The sequence below is a fragment of the Panthera uncia genome, chromosome C2 (genome assembly GCF_023721935.1).
Source record: "Panthera uncia isolate 11264 chromosome C2, Puncia_PCG_1.0, whole genome shotgun sequence".
Classification (NCBI taxonomy): domain Eukaryota; kingdom Metazoa; phylum Chordata; class Mammalia; order Carnivora; family Felidae; genus Panthera; species Panthera uncia.
In genome coordinates, this window is record NC_064810.1 from 102300092 (window position 1) to 102324331 (window position 24240).

Consider the following 24240-nt stretch of genomic DNA (forward strand, 5'->3'; position numbering starts at 1 on the left):
TCGGGCTCTGGGCTGATGGCTCAGAGCCTGGAGCCTGCTTCCAATTCTGTGTCTCCCTCTCTCTCTGCCCCTCCCCCGTTCATGCTCTGTCTCTCTCTGTCTCAAAAATAAATAAACGTTAAAAAAAAAAAATTAAAAAAAAAAAAAAGTTGGGGGGGGCGCCTGGGTGCCTCAGGTTGGCTGAGCGTCCGACTTCAGCTCAAGTCATGATCTCACAGCTCGTGAGTTTGAGCCCTGCGTCAGGCTCTGTGCTGACAGCTCAGAGCTTGGAGCCTGCTTTGCATTTTGTGTCTCCCTCACTCTCTGCCCCTCCCCCACTCATGCCATGTCTCTCTCTGTCTCTCAAAATAAATAAACATTAAAAAAAAAAACACTTTCATTTTCTTCCATTAGCTTTAAAATGTTTCTAGGAGAGGTTGGTATTTTGGACCTTTAAAAAGGTCTCTGGGAGCCTAGGCTTATGATGGTGTCATAAGTTCACACTTGGAAAAAGAGACATATCTATGGCTCCACAGAGATCAATAATATATGTCTATTTAATATAATATTTAAAGGTAATTTTTAAAAAGACTCATCTGGACTCAAAAACAAGGGAAACATCTCTCAGGTCCAGAGATGGAACAAAAATGGAGAGTGTGATGTCTCCGATGTGCTTGACTCCTGGTCCAGAAGCAGGGAGGCAAAGGCAGTGAGTGGCTCTCACTCAGCAGAGTGGCTCTGCTGGCTAATGGAACTAAAAGTACTTGATGTGAGACAAGTGGGCTGATCTAGGTCTCTTTAAAATTAGAGCATGGGGATCTGTAAGGTAGTTGTAGTCTCCCCTTTGTGAAAGACCTAAAAAAGCCTTGGACTTAGAGAGACTCACAGAGTCACCACCTACAGTCATGGTCTGCTTAGTTCTAGGGGACCTATTCTAGAGCCCTGGAGTTGAGCAGTATGCAACCTGCAGCACACATCTGTGGCTTTGCAGACACAACCCAGCCTTTTCATTGAAAGCACTCTTCACATTTTTGTTCCAAGTAAAAACTGGCTGATTCCTGAGACTGGTGTTACTTCCACAGCCTTTTCAAGTAGAAGTGCTTTTCTTCTTTCTGCCATGTATTACTGGGTTTGGAGATTAGGTGAGAGTCTTCCTTATCCGTCATGGCTGATTTCAGACCACAATAATTTCTTCCTCCCAAAACAACCCCAGCTCCTTTAAAGCACCTACCATCAGACTACTCTTCATTTTGCAGTCATTTCCCCCACTCATTCAAGAGTGAAGCAAACATATCAGTGTCTTTTTTTTTTTTTACCATTAGTCTAGCATTACTCTTTTTTATTAAGACTTTCAAAAAGTGTCTAAAAGATGAAAATTTATTTTAACATAACCATGGTAGCATTTCACATTTCTCCAGTTGTTTCCTAAATATATCTTTCTGTGATAATAGGTCCCACTTCTCCAATTATTTTCTAAATATATATTTAGATGGTTGGTTTGTTTACATCAGGAAACAAAGTTCCACATTGCATTTAGCTAATTTGTCTCTTCAGTCTGTTTAAATGTGAAGCAATTTCTCCTCGTTCTTATCTGTTTATTTAAGAAACTAGGTGGTTTGTTTTGCTAAAACTTTCACATTTACCTGTTTGCATCTCTATGGGATGATTCCATTTAACATGTTCATCTAGGCCCAGTATTTCTTGTAGACTGGTTATTAGATTGAGAACCTTGATAAGTATAAAGAACACTTTGTAAGTAATGCTGTGGACTTCCTATTGCATCACATCAAGAGACACACATGTCTATTTATCTCTCTTTTAGTGATGTTAGGATGAATCAGTGTCTCCAGGTGTTGTGAGTCTGATTCATCTATCATGAAGAAAAAGCCTGAAAAGCCCATTGGGCTTTTACTTTAATATTTTTAGTAGCCATTGATAATACTGGTCTAAAACTATGTTTCATTGGGATTTGCAAAATGATAGTCTTGTATTTCTATCATTCCTTCTGGATTTGTTAGTAAAGTTCTCCCATAAGACATTTGCCTTTTCAACCATTTGGTTACCCTGAGTTGAGACAGTTCTGAAGTATTTTCTGTATTTACCATTCTTCAGATAATGAGTTGATTTCCCAATGAATCTTGTTATTGTTTTTATTGTTGTTGTTGTATCTTGTTATTGTTATTGTTTGTTGATGTTATCATTATAAACTTGCAGATTTTAACATTTTTGTTGTGTTTCAATCTGTTGCAGTCATTATTCTATTTAATGTTCAAATGGTCCCATCTTTGACCAATTGGCTCCTATGTTCTTTTGAGATGACTTCAGTAACTTGCTTGTATTTCTGATAAGATATTATAGGCTTCTCATATATTTCCTGTCCCAGACTCGGAATCAACAATTTTTACAAGAAGGACTTGCTCCTTTTGGGAGGGAAATGTTATCTAGAGACCATAATCCTGGTGTGTGCTGGGTGTGCTCCTTGCTGCTGGTTTGATAATTACTTCTAGATAAAATGTGTTTGTTTTGTTTGTTTGCTTGTTTGTTTGTTTGTTTAGTAATCTCTACATTCAGCATGGGGCTCAAACCCTGGGATCAATAGTTGCGTGCTCTTCCAACTGAACCATCCAGGAGCCCCAAAGTGTATTTGTTTTTGACAGATAAAAATACATCATGAGTGTATACTGAAGTTTCAAATTCAAATTTAAGATTATAGAGTTTTACTCTTAATTTCTTACTTATAGCTCTTTTGTAAGAAAATTTTGGTTTCTAAAGACATTAGTGGTACTGTCTGTGTGTGTGTGTGTGTGTGTGTGTGTGTGTTATTTCATAATTTCGCTTATTTATCTTTGTGATAGAATTCTAAAAGTAAGATTTCTGGGTCAAGGAATATATGTATATGTAATGTTGCTATCTCCATCATGGTTATAGCAGTTTTACTAGTTTGGTGAGTATGGGAGTTGAGCAGATAATAAAAATACAATATGCCTTATAGGTAGAAGTGCTTTAAAGAAGTAGTTAAAAGAAGTTTGACTTTATCTTTCTTTTTTTCCATACCCATTCATTCTTCATTAATACTGTAATTGTCATATTATATTTAGAAAGATGATAATATTTTGAGGGGAATTTAAAGAAATGCTAACTTATAGGTACAATTAATCTCTTTTTCTCTATTTTTACCTCTTGCTACAGTGTCTTCCCCATTCTGGTATCGACAAAAGATTAGATAAATTTAACTTGCTCAACATTTTTCTTCATTTGCTGCAGATTGTCCCATTAATATCAAGGTTGTTAGCAGATACTGCCAACTGTTAAAATCCTTGCAAACTTTGTTCTGTTACTGACTTTTTAACAGTTTGACTATTATAGGTGAAATCTTTGTTAGTTGGTGCTTAGCTTTCTTATACATTATCTCTGTGTTTTTACATGTGGAAATACTTGTGCCCCTCTGTGCAGCTTGACTGTGCAGTTGGTTTCTTTACTAATACCTCCTACTCCATTTTGACTTTTTAAAATTATTGTATCTCTTTTTTTTAGAACTTAAATTTTAAAGTAAAACCTAGCCCTAAGAAGGTATTTTTCTGTTTGGGGCAGAAATCATACAATCTCTTTCCAACTTCTATGCGTATATATATAGCTATATCTCAATGTTATAGCATTTTTCACCTTATTTCTCCATTGCTAGACCATTCAAATTGGCTTTCAGGTTAGAAATATACTTATTTCTACTTATTTCTAGGACATTTTATGTGTATTTCTTTTGTTGGTTGATTTTTTAACATTTATTTATTTATTTTGAGAGAGTGTGTGCATGCATGCATGCATGCCCAAGGAAGGGAGGAGTAGAGAGAGGGGGAGAGGGAGAATCCCAAAAAGGCTCCACACTGTCAGCACAGAACCAAATCCAGGGCTCCATCTCATGACCTAAACCACAAGATCATTACCTGAGCCGAAATCAAGTCAGATGCTTAAACTACTCAGGTGCCCCTGAATTTTTTTATGCTTCAAAATCTTACTAATTTACCTGGTTAAAATTTTGATGTATTTTAATGTTGTTTGTTGGTATTTCATTTTTCCTTGTTTAGGTTCGTAACGTTCTTAATGATGCAGTGGATTTACTGGAATTCCGTGATAGAGTGATTAAAGCATCTTTGAACTATGCACACTTAGTTGTTTCAACATCTCTTCAATGTTATGTGTTCTCGTAAGCATCTTGCATTTCTTAAAAATCCAGAGTTTTGTCTGTGATGAGGTATTTATTTTCGAGCTTTCACATCAGCATGGGTTGGTTTAAACTTAATTTGCTTAAAACCTCACTTATTCCAAACTTAACTCCCAACCAAGAAATGGTTTAAAAATGAGCTATGAGCACTAAAAATAGATCTAATAAAGTTTGTGCATCAGTTAATAATCATTTTTATGATAGAAAATACCTTCTCTGAGATAGTGTTTACTCTTACTTTACTCACAGTTCTAAGGAATTTAGTACAACAACTATAACTTCATAGCCCAGAGGAGCAGCTGATAAATGGTGGGAAAAAGACCCACCTAACCACTGGAAGAGAAGGGACAGTTAGTGGCCTGACAATAGGCTGAAAGATGTTCAATAGGGATACAAGGAAGTATTCAAGCTTAATATCATAGCCCAAAGTAATCATGGATATTCATAATGATAATCCAGAGTTGTCCAGAAATGATGGAAGAAAATATATTCAATCTACCTGTATTTGAAAATGGAGAATAATTCAGTACATCCAAGAAACTTATGCCTAAAACAAATATACATGGTATTTTTCAAAGTGTAACTCAATATGTGCTGAAAAGTGTTGAACTGGCTTTCTGGAAATGAACAAACAAACCCAATTTGCAGTGTTTACCTACTTCTATAATGTAAATACTTCTACCGTGGCCAGTTTAAGCTACCATTATGATGTCACTGAAGGCCGAAATGAAAAGAGATGCATAGTAGCAAACCGTTATATAGAATTGCCACCATATGGACACAACAGATGTATATAATCTCAAGTGCATAGATAATAGTAAAATGTGATAAAATAATCTGGAAGGAATAAGTTTGGATTATTATTATCTTTGTTTTTGAATATAATATGTTAAGTATAAGTTTATATAATTAAATTTTAAATAATAGTTTTTTTTTTAAGTTTATTTATTTTGAGAGAGACAGAGAGCACCAGTGGGAGAGGGGCAGAGAGAGAGGGAGAAAATCCCAAGCAGGCTCCACACTGTCAGCACAAAACCTGGTGTGGGGCTCGATCCCATGAAGTGTGAGATCATGACTTAAGCCGAAATCAAGAGTCAGAGGCTTAACTGATTGAGCCACCCAGGTGCCCCAATAATAGCTTTTAATATGTGGTTTATAAACTTCCTGAAAACACACCACTTGGTACAAGCTGGCTCTAGCATGCCACCAGCTGACTTCTCAACTATCCAGAAAACTAATGTAACCACTCTGATAATTTCAAGAATTGTGAATAGTTAGGGACTGTTTTTTTTTTACATTTTGTGCTTCTATTTGTAACGTTATGTGGTTATAATCATTGAATATAAAATTGAAGATAGGGACTACATGTGTCTGAGTCACATCTATACACCTAGTGTTCAACATGTAGTAGGTACTTAGTAAATAAATGTTTTTGGATAAATTAATGAATCAAAAAACATGAAGGGTAGTAGTGTCTTGAATTCCTAAGCCCAGTAATGTGCAAGACAAAGGTATACAGTTTTATCAACAATAAAAATTGGTATAATTAATTATTAAAAATTCTCACCCACTATACATAAGTCTACTACTAATCAGAATGTACAACTTAGGACAGCAGCCAAGCCTGGAAGAATTAAATGGGAGAAGCAGAGAAGAGAGGGGATAAAGAAATAAGCAGCTCAATATAAGGGAAATATTTTTCTTACATGAAAGTGAACAACAGTATGACTTTGGGAAAAGTCAAGAAAGATACCTAGTTAAACAGTTGATATATAGGGAAGGGATTATCGGATGTGAAGAAATTTCACAATCACTTAGCGCACATAGTAATGTGAATAATTAATTTTCATGGGGTTGAGTCAAAAAGAAAAGATCTCTTCAGTTTAGGGTTCATTTGAAGACAGTAGGTCTCTTAACCACCCCATGTGAGGGGTTTATTCTGCTAGTTTATTGGCAATGACAGAATGTTTGAATCTGGAGGATTAGTATCATGTGTTACTTGCATCAGAGGTAGCTTTTTAAAATATTTACTGAAAGTTTAGCAGCTGTTATTTAATTTTTTTTGTCTCTTTACTTTTTTTTGTCACCCTAATCTTCATATACCAGTTAATATGTGACAGAATATAAGATTGCTTTTATTCTTTTATAAGTTAGTCTTGCTTCCCCTCTCTTGTCAAGACATTTATTAAGGCACAAAATATTTCTGAAAGTGAAATACCAGGGAGCAGTAGTGGGAATGAGATAGTGCTGAGACTGATCGTCACCAAAATATATTTCATTAAATTGTAAAACCTACTAGTATTTTAGATAACAAAAACTATCTTTTATTGAGCTCTATTATACTATCTTTTTTGGTCATGGTCTAATTTACCCTGTGTGTTGAGTATGACCGTTCCCATTTTCCAAGATGAAGAAACTGAAAGACACAGAGAGTATTTAAGTAACTCACTCTAGATCAGATTACTTCTTTCCTAAAGGAAGAGCTAGGGTTTGAGTCCAAGTTCTTAATAACTGTTGCCCTTTTTTAGTAATAAAAATACAATTTTTAAAACAAACATGTAAGCAGTATAGTGGTTTATATGAAAAGAAGTTCCAGAAAAAGGAACATGATATATAAGTATTCTTTGTTAAATTTTCATTTGAAGTTTCATATCATTGTATAGAAAATACTCTTACTCTATTTGACAGTGTGGCTTAAGGAGCTTATATTTCTGTGGCAGGTATATATATATATACCTATCTCCACTGTCATAACTCTCAGATATTTTGCAAGGGGACTTTAAAAAAATCCACAATCACTATTCTTACCAAAGAATGAAGGTTAGTTTTAATGACTATGTACATGAAGCATGCTATGATATTTTTTCTAATGTACAAAAGCACATATTTTTATCATACCTGTGACCCCAGGCCTAGTTATTATTAATAGTTTATTCATTGTTTTGTTTTGCGCATGCCTTTACTTATTGAAATAGGTATTAGACTCTTTGCATTAGCCAATATTAATTTACCACCAGTGCGCCCACTTACTGCAGCCTTTCCCTTCCCCCATTTTCTGGATCTGAATATGAGACTTAATCTGATTTAAAGAATTGGTTCCATGAAAGTAATTGAGAGGAAGTCAGAATATATAGGAATGATAAAATATTTTAAATTGTGCAACTTTGATTATTTGGGGTGAGTCTTTCAGTTTTAAATGTTCTCTCCCCATTTCCTATCTTTGAATCCCTATTATAAAAACTAAAGGAATTGTTTGTTTATTTACTTATCAATTTATTCAATAAGTATGATCATTGCCTACATTTATATAGTATTTTACAGTTTACAGAATGCTTCACAGAAATCTTCATTTAGCCCAACAATGACACTGGGAGACCTACAGGAAAAATATTCATGTTCATAATGTTAATTGTTATTATAATGTCTCTTTATTCACTATCTAGTATATAACAGGCAGTTAGCTAGACACTTTGAGTCGTCATTATCTCAATTTACAAATAAGGAAATTGATGCTTGGGAGGTTGACCTTATTAAGATCATATGGACAATAGGTGATGAAACTGGATTGCTAATCCTGATCTGTCTAGCCAAAAATTCATCCTTTCCTCACCGTGCCATGCTGCTACTGTATCAGATAAGAAACATAAAATGACTTGCCCAAACCACATAGCTAATAAATGACAGAACTTGCACTTACGATTCCTCAATTCACATATTGTGATGCCTAGAGTAAACATTTATTGAATGTTTACTACTGAGTACTTACTACTTACACAGAATTTGGTTTCTAGTCAGGGATACAGACATGTAAGTGAATGATTTCAGAACAATGTGCCAAGTGCTGTAATAGAAATATATACAGTTACTGTGAAACTGAAGACACTATTTAAAATGAATACATATCTATTTATTAAAAAGCATTTAGTATTTTAAATGTTAATAAGTGTCCTTTTTATTTGTCTTTTAGTACGAAGAACTGGAATACACCTCTTATATTTGATCTAAAAGAAGGAACTGTTAGTTTAATTCTGCAGGCAGAAAGGTAATTTGTTTATCTTGTTTGACTATTGAATTTGGGGTTGAAATATTTCAGATTGCAGTAAAACACTGTATAAAGCATGTCATTTACAGAATGGTATATTAGTCATTTGGAGTCAGTCTGTTTCTATTTATTTTATTTTATTTTATTTTATTTTATTATTTTTTAACGTTTATTTATTTTTGAGACAGAGAGAGAGACAGAGCATGAACAGGGGAGGGGCAGAGAGAGAGGGAGACACAGAATCTGAAATAGGCTACAGGTTCTTAGCGGTCAGCACAGAGCCCAACGTGGGGCTCGAACTCATGGACCATGAGATCATGACCTGAGCCGAAGTCGGACACTTAACCAACCAAGCCACCCAGGTGCCCCTGTTTCTATTTATTTTAAAGAAGAAAAAGTAAGAGAATAAGCTGTTAGGTCAGTGGTTCTGAAACTTTTTGCTCTCAGAATTTCTCTACATTCTTAAAAAATTCTTGAGGGTTATATATAGGTTTCATATATATATATATATATATATATATATACATATACATATATATATATTAGCATTTACTACACTAAAATTTTTAATTGAGAAATTTAAAAGGTGTTCATTTTTTTGAACACCTTTTTTTTTAAAAAACAAGGTTTTAAAAAAAAAAAGGTTTTAAAAAAACCTTTTTTTTTTTTAAGTTTATTTATTTATTTTGAGAGAGCGAGAACAGAGTGAGGGCAGAGAGAGAGAAGAGAGAATCCCAAGCAGGCTCCGCACTGCCAGTGCAGACCTAACACGGGACTCAAACTCACAAACAGTGATACCATGACCTGAGCCAAAATCAAGTCAGATGCTTAGCTGACTGAGCTATCCATGTGCCCCTTTGTTCTTGTTTTTGGTTTTAAATATTGGTTGAAACACATTGATTTTATGAGCCACTACTAGGCTGTGACCTGAAGTTTCAAAAATAATATTCTTTACCCACACTTTCAGTGTATACAGGACTATAGAACACCGGGGCAACAAACTAGAGTAAGGTTGAAATAGCTATGGCTCAAGAACCCACACTTTTTCGTGAAAACTGTCATCAATCAAGTACAGTGACATCCTACTGAACCATCAGTTTTAGAAAGCTACAATCCAATGAAACCTGGAATAAAGTTTGAAAATAGAATCAACAATTACCTAATATAGCTACCTGTGAAATCTTTGCACTAAAACCGTGTACTTTATTCCTTATTCCTTTACTCACCACCTAGGCAGTCTCTTAATAGTGTTGTTATCAGGTTTTCTAGCCCACGGCCTTTTATAAATAGCAAACCAGAAGGGGAATGCTCGTAGGCTGTTAGAGGCTGGCACAAGGACAAGAAGAAAAGTGACTGCCTGGCAAGCAGCATAGAGAAAACTAAAAGCACAGAACTGTATAGCTGAATAGCTTCATTATTCTGATGCATGAACAGATTCTCCTGTATACCAAAGCTGTCAGTTAAACAGTTACTGAAGAGTATGGTCATCATATTGATGACCTTGAGTGATCAAGAAAATTGTGTCAAATTTTGTACCATCTGTTTAATGAAATTGAAATATATTTCTTTATTTAGTTATATCATAAACTTTTAATATGAAAAAGACATCTTTGCCACTTAAAAAGGTAAGATTTCAGCTATCTAAAACACCATATTTCTGAAATTATTTTTATTCAAATAGTTCCAAATTTATTCATTTACACATTACTTATAAGTGTATTTATTGAATATGCTCTTAGTAAAGGCATTTGTTAATGGCATAACTAATTAGGCAGTTAAAGAATAATTTTCTTACCACCTATTGGCTTGTCTTATTTCTGTACTGAGAAAACTTTGCTCCTTGAAAACTGTTTACTCACAAGGAGGTTAAAAACTTATAGTGTCTTATTCAGGATAGAAAAAGGTTTTAGTATTGAAACAAAGAAAGAATTTATACTAATATGATGTATCATTTGTCAACATTAGCAAATATTGTTTTCATACACTAATGGGTAAGGGCCAAAGCCTTCAATCAAATAAACTACATACCAGTACTCAAGTATTAATTTAATTAAAATGTATATATTTGTTCCATGGCAAGAAAGAACAATGAACAATTCCTGGGTCAAGAAATAGTTCTGAATCAAGGATATTAAATTTTTGAACTTAAGATCTTAAGAAGTAATACTGTGTTCAGCATTGAGGAAACAGGCATTCCAATATAGCAATGGTATGATTGTAAATTATTACAGCCTTTCAAAGGGCAGTTTAACAATAAAGATTAAAATTTTCTAAGTAGGAGTGCCTGGGTGGCTCAGTCAGTTGAGTGTCTGACTTGATTTTGGTCATGAGCTCAGGTCATGATCTCATGGTTTGTGGGTTCAAGCCTCGTGTAGGGCTCTGGACTGACATATGGAGTTTGCTTGGGGTTCTCTCTCTCTGCCTCTCTCTCTCTTTGCCCCTTCCCCATTCACCTGTGCGCTCTCTCTCTCTCTCTCTCTCAAGATAAAACATTTTATAAAAAAATAAAATTGTTTAAATATATGCCCTTTCATCCAATTATTACATTTCTAGAAGTTATACTAAGGAAATAAGGTAGACATACAGAAATGTGTATACACTAGGCATTCTTTAAAACAGTGAATAATTTAGGGGCGCCTGGGTGACTCAGTCGGTTAGGCGTTGAACTTCGGCTCAGGTCATGATCTCATGGTTCGTGAGTTCAAGCCCTGGGTAGGACTCTGTGCCGACAGCACAGAGCCTGGGGCCTGCTTCGAGTTCTGTGTCTCCCTCTCTCTCAGCCCCTCCCCTGCTCACACTCTGTCTCTTGTGAAAATAAACATTACAAAATAAAAACAAAAAAATACAGTGAATAATTTGAAATAAAATAAATGTGTATCAGGACTGAGTTAATAGGGGTGCCTTGGTGGCTTAGTCGGTTAAACGCCCAACTCTTGATTTCTGCTCAGGTCATGATCTCATGGTCTGTGAGATCAAGCCCTACATCAGGCAGACAGCATGGAGCCTGCCTAAGATTCTCTTTCTCCCTCTCTCAGCCCCTCCCTTGCCCTCTCTCTCTTTCTTAAAATACATGAATAAACATTTAAAAAATTTTAAAAAGCAATGACTTAATAAAATGAAATTATAATATACCCATACTTTGCCATAAGTTATCTCTTTAGAGATAGAATTGCAAGAGATCTTTTGCTTTCTCTTTGTTGTTTGAATTGTTTTTTGCAATGTTCATAAATTTTCAAAGGAAAAAAATTTGATTTAGATTTTTCCAAAGAATACACTATTCTCTCATATAAAAATGAAAATAGAGTAAGCTTCTATTTGAGAATGTATTTTTATTCTTTTTTTTTTAGACATTTTCTTCTTGTAGATGGTGGTGGTATCTATTTATATTCTTATGAAGGCCGGTTCATTTCTTCTCCAAAATTTCCTGGAATGAGAACAGATATTCTGAATGCACAGACTGTATCTCTGAGTAATGATACCATAGCAATAAAAGACAAAGCTGATGAAAAAAGTAAGTGTATTTCTATAATTTTCCATGTCACATTTCCATGAAATTTGTTAACACTGTAAAATTTCCTTTCTTTTATTTTCTCATCTATCAATATATTCACTTTATATGAAAGAATTATGAACTTCCTATTTGTCCTAAGCATAAATTAATTAAAGAACTAAAGTTGACATATTATACCCAATTGATAGAACAGATAAGTACTGTCACAACATCAAAGCTTATTGGTAAGTAATAAATCTTTATATATTTAGTAGTTGTTGGTAGAGAGTTTGAGTTCATGATTGTGAGTCCTAAAAATGTCTTGTTACTTTTTAAGTTTTGTGATCTTTTAAAATGTTCCTTTTCCTTCATTTGGTAACAGTAAATACAGTAAATATTGTGTTTCATTGTGCTATGTATTTTGCTTATATGTATGTATATTTTTATAAATATTTTTATATTTATATATATTTTGAATTAATTAAATAGAATAAAGTTATGAATTTAAAATTTTCATATAAAAATATAGATTCCATTAATATTTATAAAAAAATATAAATATGTCAGATGTTTTGGAATTCCATAGTACAGTGACACGATTTTTTTAGGGCATTGCTCTATCTCAATGACATTTATCCAACAGATACTGAGTACTTGCTATGTCCAGGTATTTTTCTAGAAGTTGAAGATACAACAGTGAATAAGACACACAAATAAACATACAAATTATAATAAGTAGTCAGCTAATGATATGTGCTGTGAAGAAAATGCAAGGTAACGGAATAGAGCATGCTGGAGGTGAGGTAGGGGAATGACTATAGGACAAGCAAGTGCAAAGGTTCTGAGGTGGGGATGATTGGCATGTAAAAGGAACTGCTAGAAGTCCATGAGACTAGGTCAACATGAGCTAGGCAGAGAGTGGGAGGAGAGGACAGAAAGATAGATAAGCAGGAACTAGATCATATAAAGACTTGGCCATGGTAGGGATGTTGGATGAGAGAAAGAGAAGAGGCACGCATTTTTGTCCTGGATGAATGAGATGGAAGATGGGGAAGGAGGAAGTTTAGAGGAGGTCCACAAACCGAATTATATTTTGGTCATGGTAAGTTTGAATGCTTCTCAGACATTCAAGCAGGAATGGAGGGTAAACAGTAGGATAGACAAGCCTAGGACTCAGGAGAGAGTTGGGGACTAGAGATACAAATTTGGGAGTCACTGGTATACAGATGCTGCCATGGCACTGAAAGAAATCATCCAAGAAGTAAGTATAGGCAGAGAAAGGACCAAAGACTGAGCACATCAATATTTAGAGATAGATGAGAGGAAGCAGAGCCAGTAAGGTAAGAGTAAGAGTGAGTTATTCCCAAAGCCTAGTGGAAAAAACATTAAATAATTGTTTTTCTCTCTTGGTACATATTGCCAAATGTTGTTTATCACTGTGACATGTTACAAAAAAAATCTGACGTGATGGTTAATTTTGTTAGTTTATGCTGTGGAAACCTTAATCCAGGAGCTAAGAAACTCCGGCTTTTTAATTTTCAGTACTTTCAGATCCCATCCCGTCTCATACTGGTAGAAATATAATTCTCCTAAACAGAGTTTGTGTCTTCATGCCTTAGACCTTCTCTGAGAGAGGACATTTGGTGATTGTTTTATTTTTGAAGGACTTCCTTTCTGGCTAAAAAAGAGAATCAAGTAAGATAGTATCTAGATAGCAGACACATTTACGATGACTGAGTAATTGTTAATAACTTGGAGGTCAGATTTTTTTCTTCAGTAAACTTAAATTTGAAAATCCCAGTGATCATTGAGTTGTCTGTACTTTTCTTGTTCAACACTGCATATTTTAGATAGAAGCTGTAATAAGGAACTTATATTTACAACTGAATATACCTTATTCTGAATTTTATTTATTTATTTATTTTATTTAGAGGAGAGAAAGCACGAGCAGCATGAGCAGGGGAGGGGCAGAGAGAGAGGGGAGAGAGAGAATCCCAAGCAGGCTCCATGATGTCAGTGCAGAGCTCACACTCACCAACTGTGAGATCATGACCTGAGCTGAAATCAAGAGTCCGAGACTTCACCAACTGAGCCACCCAGACATCCCTATTCTGAATTTGTCTATATTTAATTCATATCTGAAACATATTTCATTACTCTTTAATACTTTGATAATTCATAGCACTTTAGAGCTAGAAAGAATTATCAACATTTTCAGAAATATGGATTATTTGCCAATAAATTATCTGTTTTACTTACATAAATTTTGATTGTTGAAGAAGATAATCATGCAATTCTGTTTGGCTGTAAACAGAAAATCAAAAAGACCAAAATAAAATTATTATTGTAAACTGATGTAAAATGAGTAGGAAAATATTTTCCTTATGTTTCTTTTAAAAGAAGCTAGTATTCATTGATGGTTAAATAGAAGCATGTGCTAATTATAGAAAGCACAAGTGAAGTACCTAGAATCTTTAACCTATGAAATTTTCCTTCAAGGGGGGCCATTCACATACAAAAACAGTGCTTCCTTCCTAATTTGGGAGCTCCTTTATAAGCAGGATTCTTGGACCAAGTACAGTATTCTACCACTTTGGGTGATTGATTAAGTAGTGGAGATACTACTGCTTTTGACTTCCTTCTCCTCAAACACTTGCACAGATAGGCTATGATATTAGTCTGGATGACTCTTTGAAACAAATGTCTGGATAAGGGGAGAGTAGAAGTTAGAGAGCAGTTACTTATGTTTAGAAGCAACTCTTTCAGCCCCCAACTCCTTAGTTGTTCTATCTACCAGTTTCTGCTACATACTAACACTAAAATACAGGTCCAGCCTCCCTTAGATCAGGGCCACCTACAGTTGTGGAAAGAAGTATGCAAGTCCATCCATATACCTCTGTCTCTTTGTAATATGTGCAGTCATCAAAGGATAGAATGCTTTTATTTTTAAGAAGTTACTAGTTTGTATAGCTATGAAAAGAAAATGGGTTTAGCAAAGCCCAAAGCATTTTTTTATTGGAAGCCAAAATGTAAAAATTTTTGTTGCCATGCTTAATTAAAAATTGTTATTGTATTTTTCTTTTTAACTTTTCTGAGCAAAGTTGGCAATTTTAAAACATAACTTATTGTTACAAAATTATTTCCTCTGTGAATATAGCCAGTGACCTCAAACTCAACATTCCTAAGATTTACTAACAGCTAATAATATACTATAAGTGTGACCTCTGGAATTTACCTATCATGTCATACATATTTTGGCATTTTTATGATCTGTATAACTTGTTCAATTCTTTGGCTGACTACTCATGCCACTGTCGTTTCATGCCATTTCTGTCTGTTCATTTTTGTAAACTTTTTGCATGTTTGATCATATGAAATTGCTCCATTGGGGATGAATCTTGGATTGGAGTAATTTGGAGATCACTTAAAGAGAATCACCAAAACACTCCGAACAATCTTCCCCTCACCCCCTGAAAATCTTTTTAAAAGAGAAAAGAACACTTTTCTTTGTACCACTGTCATGTTTGAGATTAGAAGAAGCCTTTGGTGAAACAAAGGAGGGGGCAGAGGCAGAATTTGCTCTTGGCTGCTTCAATACAACATCTATAATTTTTACAACTTGACCTACTTCAAGTTGTAAAGCTGAGGTTGGAAATAGAGAACTTTGAATTATCATTATTTATATAATGATTGATGTCATGAAAGTAGATGAAATCAGGGAAAATATGTGCTGTGAAAAGGTGACTTAAAACAAAAGCTTAGAAGAAAGGGTCACCAGATAAGGAGGAGTTAGCAAAAGAGAATGAGGGGTGGTCCAAAATAGGAGAGGGTCAGGAGAAAACAGTGTTATATGTAGCCTGCATAAGAGTTTCAAGAAAGAGGATGGTCAGGAGCACCCAATGCTGCTGGGAGGTAAAGACTAAAAGTAGACTCTTGAAAACTGAAAATAGACTCTTTGATTGGGAAACATAGGGGTCATTGGTGATCCATGCAAGAGCCTTTGCATCATGTAGTAAGGTAGAACAGCAAATAGTAATAAGTTGAACAGTGGATAGGGGTTGTAAAAGCTGAAATGCCTATTGTTTCAAGAAGTCTAGCATTAAGAGAGGCAAGGAATTAACAGATTATTCAAGAGTAGGGAAGATTTTTTTTTTTTTTTGAATGAAGGTAACTTTGAAGTGTTTGTAGTGCTCAAAATGAATCAGGCAAAAAGGTGCAGGTAAAGGTCCAGGAGAAAATGGGGATGGTTGATAGAGTAATATCTTAGAGAAAGCTGGGCAGGTAGAATGACAATGTATAGGTGAAGAATGTGGTAGAGGTAGAGGAGTATGGGTACCAAATACCCATTCACCTGAAATCAGAGCATGTGAAGTAAGGACCAGGGCTAAGTAGCTTTGGAGATAAATTGGAGGGAAATTGAGCTGTTACAGGCTACCGAAGGTTTCATTTTTATATAGCGGAATTTTAAAATTTACATGATCTCATTGAATATTTTGTGGTTTCCAAACAAATGTTTTGTCTGTCTTAAAACCAACTCTTGATAATCTATGGAAAATATTTAATTTCAAAATATCTGCTCCATTTCAATAAGGGAGTTATTTCCCTCAGCTATCAGTTAGGAAAAGAAATCATTGTTAACAGCTGTCAAAAAGAAAAATTAGAATTAATGCTATAATAATGGTGATCCAATTAAAAAGTAATTATTTTATGGACTGCATCTTATTTGCATGTATTCTTTTTCCTAATGTAACTCTAAAAATCAATGGGCTTGCTGGGGATATGGAAAAGATAGTTCTGGAAACTTCCCTCAGGAGTTCAGGGAAATTCTCAGACTGAAAGCTAGCTGAGCTCTCAAATTAAGTGTTTCTGACAAATGTGGTTTCTTTAAGAGATTTCTCCAACCCTGGATACAAAGATTTAGGGGAGGGGCCATGGCTGGCTCTATTGATAGAGCACACAACTCTTGATCTCACCCGTGTTAGGCATAGAGCCTACTTTAAAAAATAAAAACAAAATTCTGATCGAAACCAAACATTCTGGTACTGTGGAACTGTGAATTGAATATTCTGTGGTAAGGCCATGAATTTTAATTTGTAAAATAATATTGATCACTTACAGAGATTCTTGATTGTTGGTAGTCCATCTGTTTTTTACCCCAATGGAGTGTACTGCAATTAAATTGTGATGCTAAGGGAAGAGTCCTCAACAAGATTGCCTTGACTTCAGATGTCAGCTGCAAGTCTTGGTGCATCCCCAGACCACCTTTACTTCTAACCAATTGGCTGCGTATACAAGGGCTCCCATGACTCTCTCAGCTTCAATAATTTGTTAGAATGACTCAACTCAGGAAGTTTCTATATCTATGATTACAGTTTTGTTATAAAAGATACACATAGTGAGTTGTCTAGGAGCTTCTATGCCCTCTTTTCATGAAATTAAAGTGGTCACCCTCCCAGCACATCCATATATTCACCAACCAGGAAGCTTCAGTGAACTTTGGTGTCCAGAGTTTTTTTGTTTTGTTTTTATTACATGACTAATTAGGCACAATTACAAAAATCACTGGCCATGTGATTGAACTCAGTCTTCATTCCAGAGGTCAGGGTTAGGGGGAGAGCTGAACATCCCAATCCCGTAATCATGTGCTTGGTCTTTCTGGTCACCAGCCCCTATCCTGAAACTATCTTAGGGGCCCACTGAAAGTCACCTCATTAGTGTAACAGTGACACTCCCATCATTCAGGAAATTCCAAGGGTTTTGTGTCCATTAACTCGGGACAAAGACCAAACAAATTATTTCTTACACCACAGGCCACTCCTGGTCTTTGACCATAGATCCCTTATAGCAAAAGGATCATTCTCAAAAATAGTACCTGTATGAATATGCCTAAAACTTGGAGGAGTCAGTGTGGACTAGGGATAGGAGGCATTTATTTATTTATTCATTCATTCATTCATTCATTCATTTAATTTAATTTATGTTTATTTATTTATTTTGAGAGAGAGAGAGAGAGAACACAAGTGCAGAAAAGGAAGAGAGGGAGAGAGAATCCCAAGCAGGCTCTGCACCATTAGTGCAAAGCCCAACACAGGGCTTGAACACACAGTGAGATCATAACCTGAGCCAAAGTTGGATACTTAACCAACTGAGCCAGTCAGGGGCCTTGGGATAGGAGGCTTTTAACTCAGATATTTCCAATACATTTGTCCATCAATATCAATATTACAATCTTACCAACAATGACAGTGCTATACTGTATTGAAAATGAGTGAAAAGACACTGGTACTTTACCAGAGTCACTCTAGTCACTAATAATTAGTCCAATCCATCATCACATTATATAACTAAAATGTCTTCCAAGGCAAAGCTACTCAGGTATATAGAATTACATTCAATCTTGTCAGGTTGCAATAGCAGGTGGGGTCTCAGCAATATATAGCTTCACTTTTTCTTTTTTCTTTATTCAAGTATAATTAACATACAGTGTTATATTAGTTTCAAGTATACAATATAATGACTCAGTAATTCATTAGCCAGTGCTCATCATGATAAGCGTACCCTTAAGCCTCTTCACCTATTTCACCCATCCCCGTACCCACTTCCCCTCTGGCAACCACCAGTTTGTTCTCTATATTTGAGTGTTTTTTTGTTTGTCTCTTTTTTTCTTTGTTTTTTAAATTACATATGAATGAAATCATGTGGTATTTGTCCTTCTCTGACTGACTTATTTCACTTAGCATTATATACTCTTGATCCATCCATGTTGTTGTAAATGTCAAGATTTTATTTTTTTTAATGGTTGAGTAACATTCCATTATATATCTGTGTATCTATCTATCTATCTATCTATCTGTCTATCTATCTTCATCTCACATCTTTTTTATCCATTCATCTATGGGTGAACACTTGGGTTGCTTCCATATCCTGACTATTATAAATAAGGCTGCAGTGAACACAGGGATGCATATATCTTTTTGAATTAGTGTTTATGAAAACATAAACACTTTGGGTAAATACCCAGTACTGGAATTACTGGATCATATGGTAATTATATTTTTAATTTTTTGAGGAACTTCCATACTGTTTTCCGTAGAGGCTGCACCAGTTGGTATTCCCACCAACAGTGCATTAAGAGTCCTTTTTCTCCATACCCCCACCAGCACTTGTTGTTTCACGTGCATGTGTGTGTGTGTGTGTGTGTGTGTGTGTGTGTGTAGCCATTTTGAAAGGTATAAGATGATATCTTGTTTTGATTTGCGTTTCCCTGATGATTAGTGATGTTAAGCATCTTTCATGTGTCTATTGGCCATCTGTATGTCTTCTTTAGAAAAATGTCTGGTCATTTCCTCTGCCCATTTTTAAATGAATTATCTTGGGGGGGTGTTAAGTTGTATAAATTCTTTATGTATTTTGAAAATTAACCCCTTATTGGATACAGAATTTGCAAATATCTTCTATTCATTCATTAGGTTGTCTCTTTGTTTTGTTGGTGGTTTCCTTCACCGTGCAAAAGCTTTTTATTTTGTTGTAGTCTCAATAGTATAATTTTGCTTTTGTTTCTCTTGCCAGAGGAGACATATCTAGAAAAATGTTTCTATGAATGATGTCAAAGAAATTACTGCCTATGTTTTCTTCTAGGAATTTAATGGTTTCAGGTCTCACATTTAGGTCTTTAACCCATTTTGGGTGTATTTTTGTGCATGATGTAAGAAAGTGGTTTCATTCTTTTGCATGTAGCTAGTGTCCAGTTTTCCCAACATTATTTATTAAAGAGACTATTTTTCCCATTGTACAATCTTGCCTCGTTTGTTATATATTAATTAACCATAAAAGTATAGGCTTGTTTCTGAACTCTGTTGATCCATTGATCTCTGTGTCTGTTTTTGTGCCAGTACCATATTGTTTTGATTGCTACAGCTTTGTAGTATATCTTCAAATCTGGGATTGTGATACCTCCAGTTATTTTTTTCTTTTTCAAGATTGTTTTGGCTATTTGGGGTATTTTGTGGTTTCATACTAATTTTAGGATTTTTTGTTCTAGTTCTGTTGAAAATGCTATTGGTATTTTGATAGAGATTGCATTAGAACTGTATATTGCTTTGGGTAGAATGGACAGTTTAACAATATTTGTTCTTCCAAACAATGAGTGGGGAATATCTTTCTTCAATTTCTTTCATTAATGTTTTATAGTTTTCAGAGTACAGGTCTTTCACCTCCTTGCTTAAGTTTATTCCTAGTATTTTACTATTTTTGATTCAAATGTAAGTGGGACTTCTATCTTAATTTCTCTTTCTGCTACTCCATTATTAGTGTATAGAAATACAACAGAGTCCTGCATATTTTTGTATCCTGCAGCTTTCCTGAATTCATTTATCAGTTCTACTAGTTTTTTGGTGAAGTCTTTAGGGTTTTCTATATATAGAATCATGTCATTTACAAATAGTGAAAGTTTTACTTCTTCCTTACCAATATGGACGCCTTTTGTTTATTTTTCTTTTCTGTTGCTGCAGCTAGGACTTTCAGTACTATGTTGAATAAAACTGGTGAGAGTGGACATCCTTGCCTTCTTCCTGATCCTCGAAGGAAAGATTCCAAATTCATTCATTCTACAAGGCTAGAATTACCCTGATACCAAAAACAGATAAAGACACTACAAAAAATAAAAGTATAGAACCTTGATGAAAGAAATTGAAGGTGACATAAATAAATGGAAAGATATTTTCTCTTGTGTTTTTTGGAATAGTTATAGAAGAATAGGTATTAACTCTTCTTAAATGTTTGGTAGAATTCACCTGTGAAGCCATCTGGTCCTAGACTTTTGTTTTTTGGGAGCTTTTTGACTTTTGACTCAAGTTCATGGCTATTAATCAGTCTGTTCAAGTTTTCTATGTTTTTCCTGCTTCTGTTTGGAAAAGTTATTTGTTTCTAGGAATTTATTCATTTCTTCTAGGTTGTCTAATTTTTGACATATATTTTTAATAGTATTCTCTTATAATCCTTTGTATTTTGGTAGTGTAAGTTGTTATTTCTCTTTTCATTTCTGATCTGATTCATTTGTTGATCTTATCAAAGAACCAGCTCCTGGTTTCAGTGATCTGTTCTATTGTGTTTTTTAGTGTCTATGATATATATGTGTGTGTATATATATATATATATATATAGAGAGAGAGAGAGAGAGAGACTGCTTAATGGGTATAGAGTTCCAGGGTTTAAAAAAAAATTTTTTTTTTTTTAGTAATCTCTATACCAAATATGGGGCTCGAATTTATAACCCTGAGATCAAGAGTTGCATGCTCTACTAATTGAGCCAGACAGGTGCCCCTCTGCTTTAATCTTTATTATTTCCTTTCTTCTACTGGCTTTGGGCTTTGTTGTTCTTTTTCTAGCTTCTTTAGATGTAAAGTTAGGTTGCTTGAGTTTTTATTTATTTATTTTTTGCTTCTTGAGATATGTGTATATTGCTATAATCTTCCCTCTGAGAATAGCTTTTGCTGCATCCCAAAGATTTTAGACTATTATGGTTTCATTTGTCTCCATGTATTTTTTTTTAATTTTCTCTTTGACTTCTTGGTTGACCAATTCATTATTTACTAGCATATTATTTAACCTCCATGTATTTGTGTCCTGATTTTTTTCTTCTGATTGATTTCTAGTTTTATACCAGGTGGTTGGAAAAGATGCATAATATGATTTCAGTCCTTTTTAATTTGTTGAGACTTGTTTTGTGGCTTAACATGTGATCTATTCTGGAGGATGTTCCATGTGCACTTGAAAAGAATGAGTATTCCACTGTTTTGGGATGGAATCTTCTGAATATATCTGTTAGAGTCATCTGGTTCAATATGTCATTCAGAGCTACTGAATGATTTGTTACCTTATTGATTTTCTGTCTGGATGATCTATCCATTAATGAAAGTGAGGTGTTAAAGTCCCCTACTATTATTGTGTTACCATAGATTTCTTCCTTTGTCTGTTAACAGGTGCTTTATATATATGGGTGTTTCCACGTTGGGTGCATAAATATTTACAAATGTTATATCTTCTTGTTTGATTGTTCCCTTTATCATTATGTAGTATCCTCTTTGTCTCTTTTTAAAGTCTTTTTTTAAAGTCTATTTTGTTTGATATAAGTATCCTACCCCAGCTTTCTTTTTGCTTCCATTTTCATCATAAATGTTTTTCCAACCCTTCACTTTCAATCTACATGTGTTTAGGTCTGAAGTGAGTCTTTTGTTGTCTTCACCTTCTTAAGCATCTGGTGTATTTGATCTACTAAACCATATCAGCTTTTAAATTTTTATTTATTTTTATTTATTTAATTTATTTGAAACAACATATAACCCTGTAACTTAATTATATTGGAAAAACAAACAAATAATACTAGCTTTTGCGCTGAGACTCTTTTGAAGAATTAATATAAAATTGGATTCCCCCATTGCATGCCCATTTAGTTATTCTTTTGTTTTCAGCTATTATTTCTCTTTCTCTCCATTTGTATAGAACTAGTGGGCTATCTCTACCACTAGGCAGTATAGCTGCACTCACATTTAGCCCCAAATTTGCCAGATGGAGTGAAAGCACAACCTACTCCATCAGGTCCTTAGAAATATAGACATGAAGGTTAAAACAGCCTAGGAATCATCTCTGCTTCTGATAATTGTAGTTGTATCCTTTGTCCTGTGACCACTGTATCAAGTTAAGAAGAACATTGAGGTGATGGGAAGAAAGAAAAAAGTATAGGTATCATACCAATATTCTCCCACTGTGGGAAAAATTGCATAGTCATACTAGCATCCTCTTCACCCTCTGTTCTCTATTTCCACTGAAATTGTAGAGGAATTTATCTAGTATGGACACACTCTTTGTTCACTTCATGTTGAATGTGAGTACACACTCATGAAGGCGTGTAAGCTAGTTCTTCATGCCTATATTCCCTCTCTTCTCATTTTAGACAATCATTGTTTTTATTGCCCATTCTAATTCTAATTACCAAACCACTACTCTCAGAAACTATATCTCTGCCCATTGTTGGACATGATGAGCTGTAAAGTGTGTTCCTTCCTTGGTCGGAAGAAATTTGACTCAGTGGTCCATATCTGTGTAATATCTTCTCCACTTCTTTTATAGTACTCTGGGTATTTGCATCTACTACTGGGTCAGCAAAGTACAACCCAGAGTCAGTGTCTATTTCTGTCAGGACCCACTTGTAGCCCTTCAGGGCTACAGACATCAATCTGACTTGCCATCTATGTACAAGGATTCTCTCCCACCCCAGGAATCTTCCCCATAGCCATCTGCAGCCTCTAAATCTCTCTTGTTGGCAGACAAAACAGTTCTTGTTGTCATTTTGTGCCTCAGAGGGTACAAAAGGAATATGTCTAGATTTGGCCCATCCCTGCATTGTTTCAGTCCACTCCCTTCATTAACCCAAGTGGCTACCTCAAGTGAGCACACCAGGGTATCTGCTCATTGATTCTAATCATCTTCTGATGCTGGAAGAGGGTTCTTCTGATGGGCACTGACATGGCCCACTTTAATGCACCCTTCAGATTCCCATAGTGATTTCCATGGGGCCATGCCCAGTAAGGGCACCCCCCTTTATAGGCTAATCTTCCATTGCCCTTTTGCCTGACCATAAGGGTAAACAGCATGCAGTGCAGCTCACCAACCCCATTTGTTTTACCGTTTTTAGTCAGAGTGGTGGCCTTCCAAACAGCATGTTGTGTGTTCATGACGAAACTGCCGTCTATCAGCCGAGCGGCTATTTGTTAGTCAGTTGAGAGCTGTTCACAGGGCACCGTCCAAGTGATGATCGAATCCTGCAGCTCTTCACATGGTTCCAGAGTCATTCCTGGGGAAAAGAGTCCACCTGCTCAGGAATATGCTGTGTAACTCCGTGCATTCCCCTGCTGGTGTGTTCCTGCACAAACCATTTCCATTTTGTTATAGAACTCTTCTGGGCACTGCCTTCCTCATTAGAGTGTTTGTCTGATATCACCCAAGACATCCTGGATATTTCAGGTTTCAAGATTATTTTATGTTCTTCATTCAGAGGCAGTTTCAATTAATGTCTGATAGCAAGCTAGTAATTGCTCCTCCAAGTGGAAATTGTCTAGTTCAGAGTTCTAGTAGCTGCCACTGGGAGGTGCTCACAGGCTTTTGTCATAAGCTCCGGTCTATACTCCACATGAGACTGCTGTACGGAGAATGTATCTTTATTAGCCCTCCAGCTTCTATTCTATACCATTTGATATTAAAGGCCTGTATGTATCCAGGCATTGGTTTCTGTTTTGTATGTCTTGTTAACATTGTTTAAGTGGTAGATTTTCCATGCCTTTTGTTTTGCAATACTTGATAGGGGAAACTTTCTCCAGTTAGGTGCAATATCTATCCCTATAATATATTCGGGTAAAGGAGACACAACCACTTCACATAAAGCTTCTTCAATATACCATTTTTCATTTAAACATTCAACTTAGTCCCATTAGTTCTTGCATTTCTCTATCCTCT

At 35.2% G+C, this 24240-nt stretch overlaps 1 protein-coding gene across 1 annotated transcript in view; it reads left to right on the forward strand.

Annotated features, from left to right (window-relative positions):
- Window positions 1-24240, forward strand: part of IFT80 (intraflagellar transport 80) — a 125255-nt gene that overhangs the window by 77057 nt on the left and 23958 nt on the right. Inside the window, exons 8-10 of the mRNA XM_049628623.1 lie at window positions 4062-4180; window positions 8166-8240; window positions 11588-11751. Coding sequence (XP_049484580.1) covers window positions 4062-4180; window positions 8166-8240; window positions 11588-11751 — 358 coding nt within the window. The remainder of the gene's footprint in view (window positions 1-4061; window positions 4181-8165; window positions 8241-11587; window positions 11752-24240) is intronic.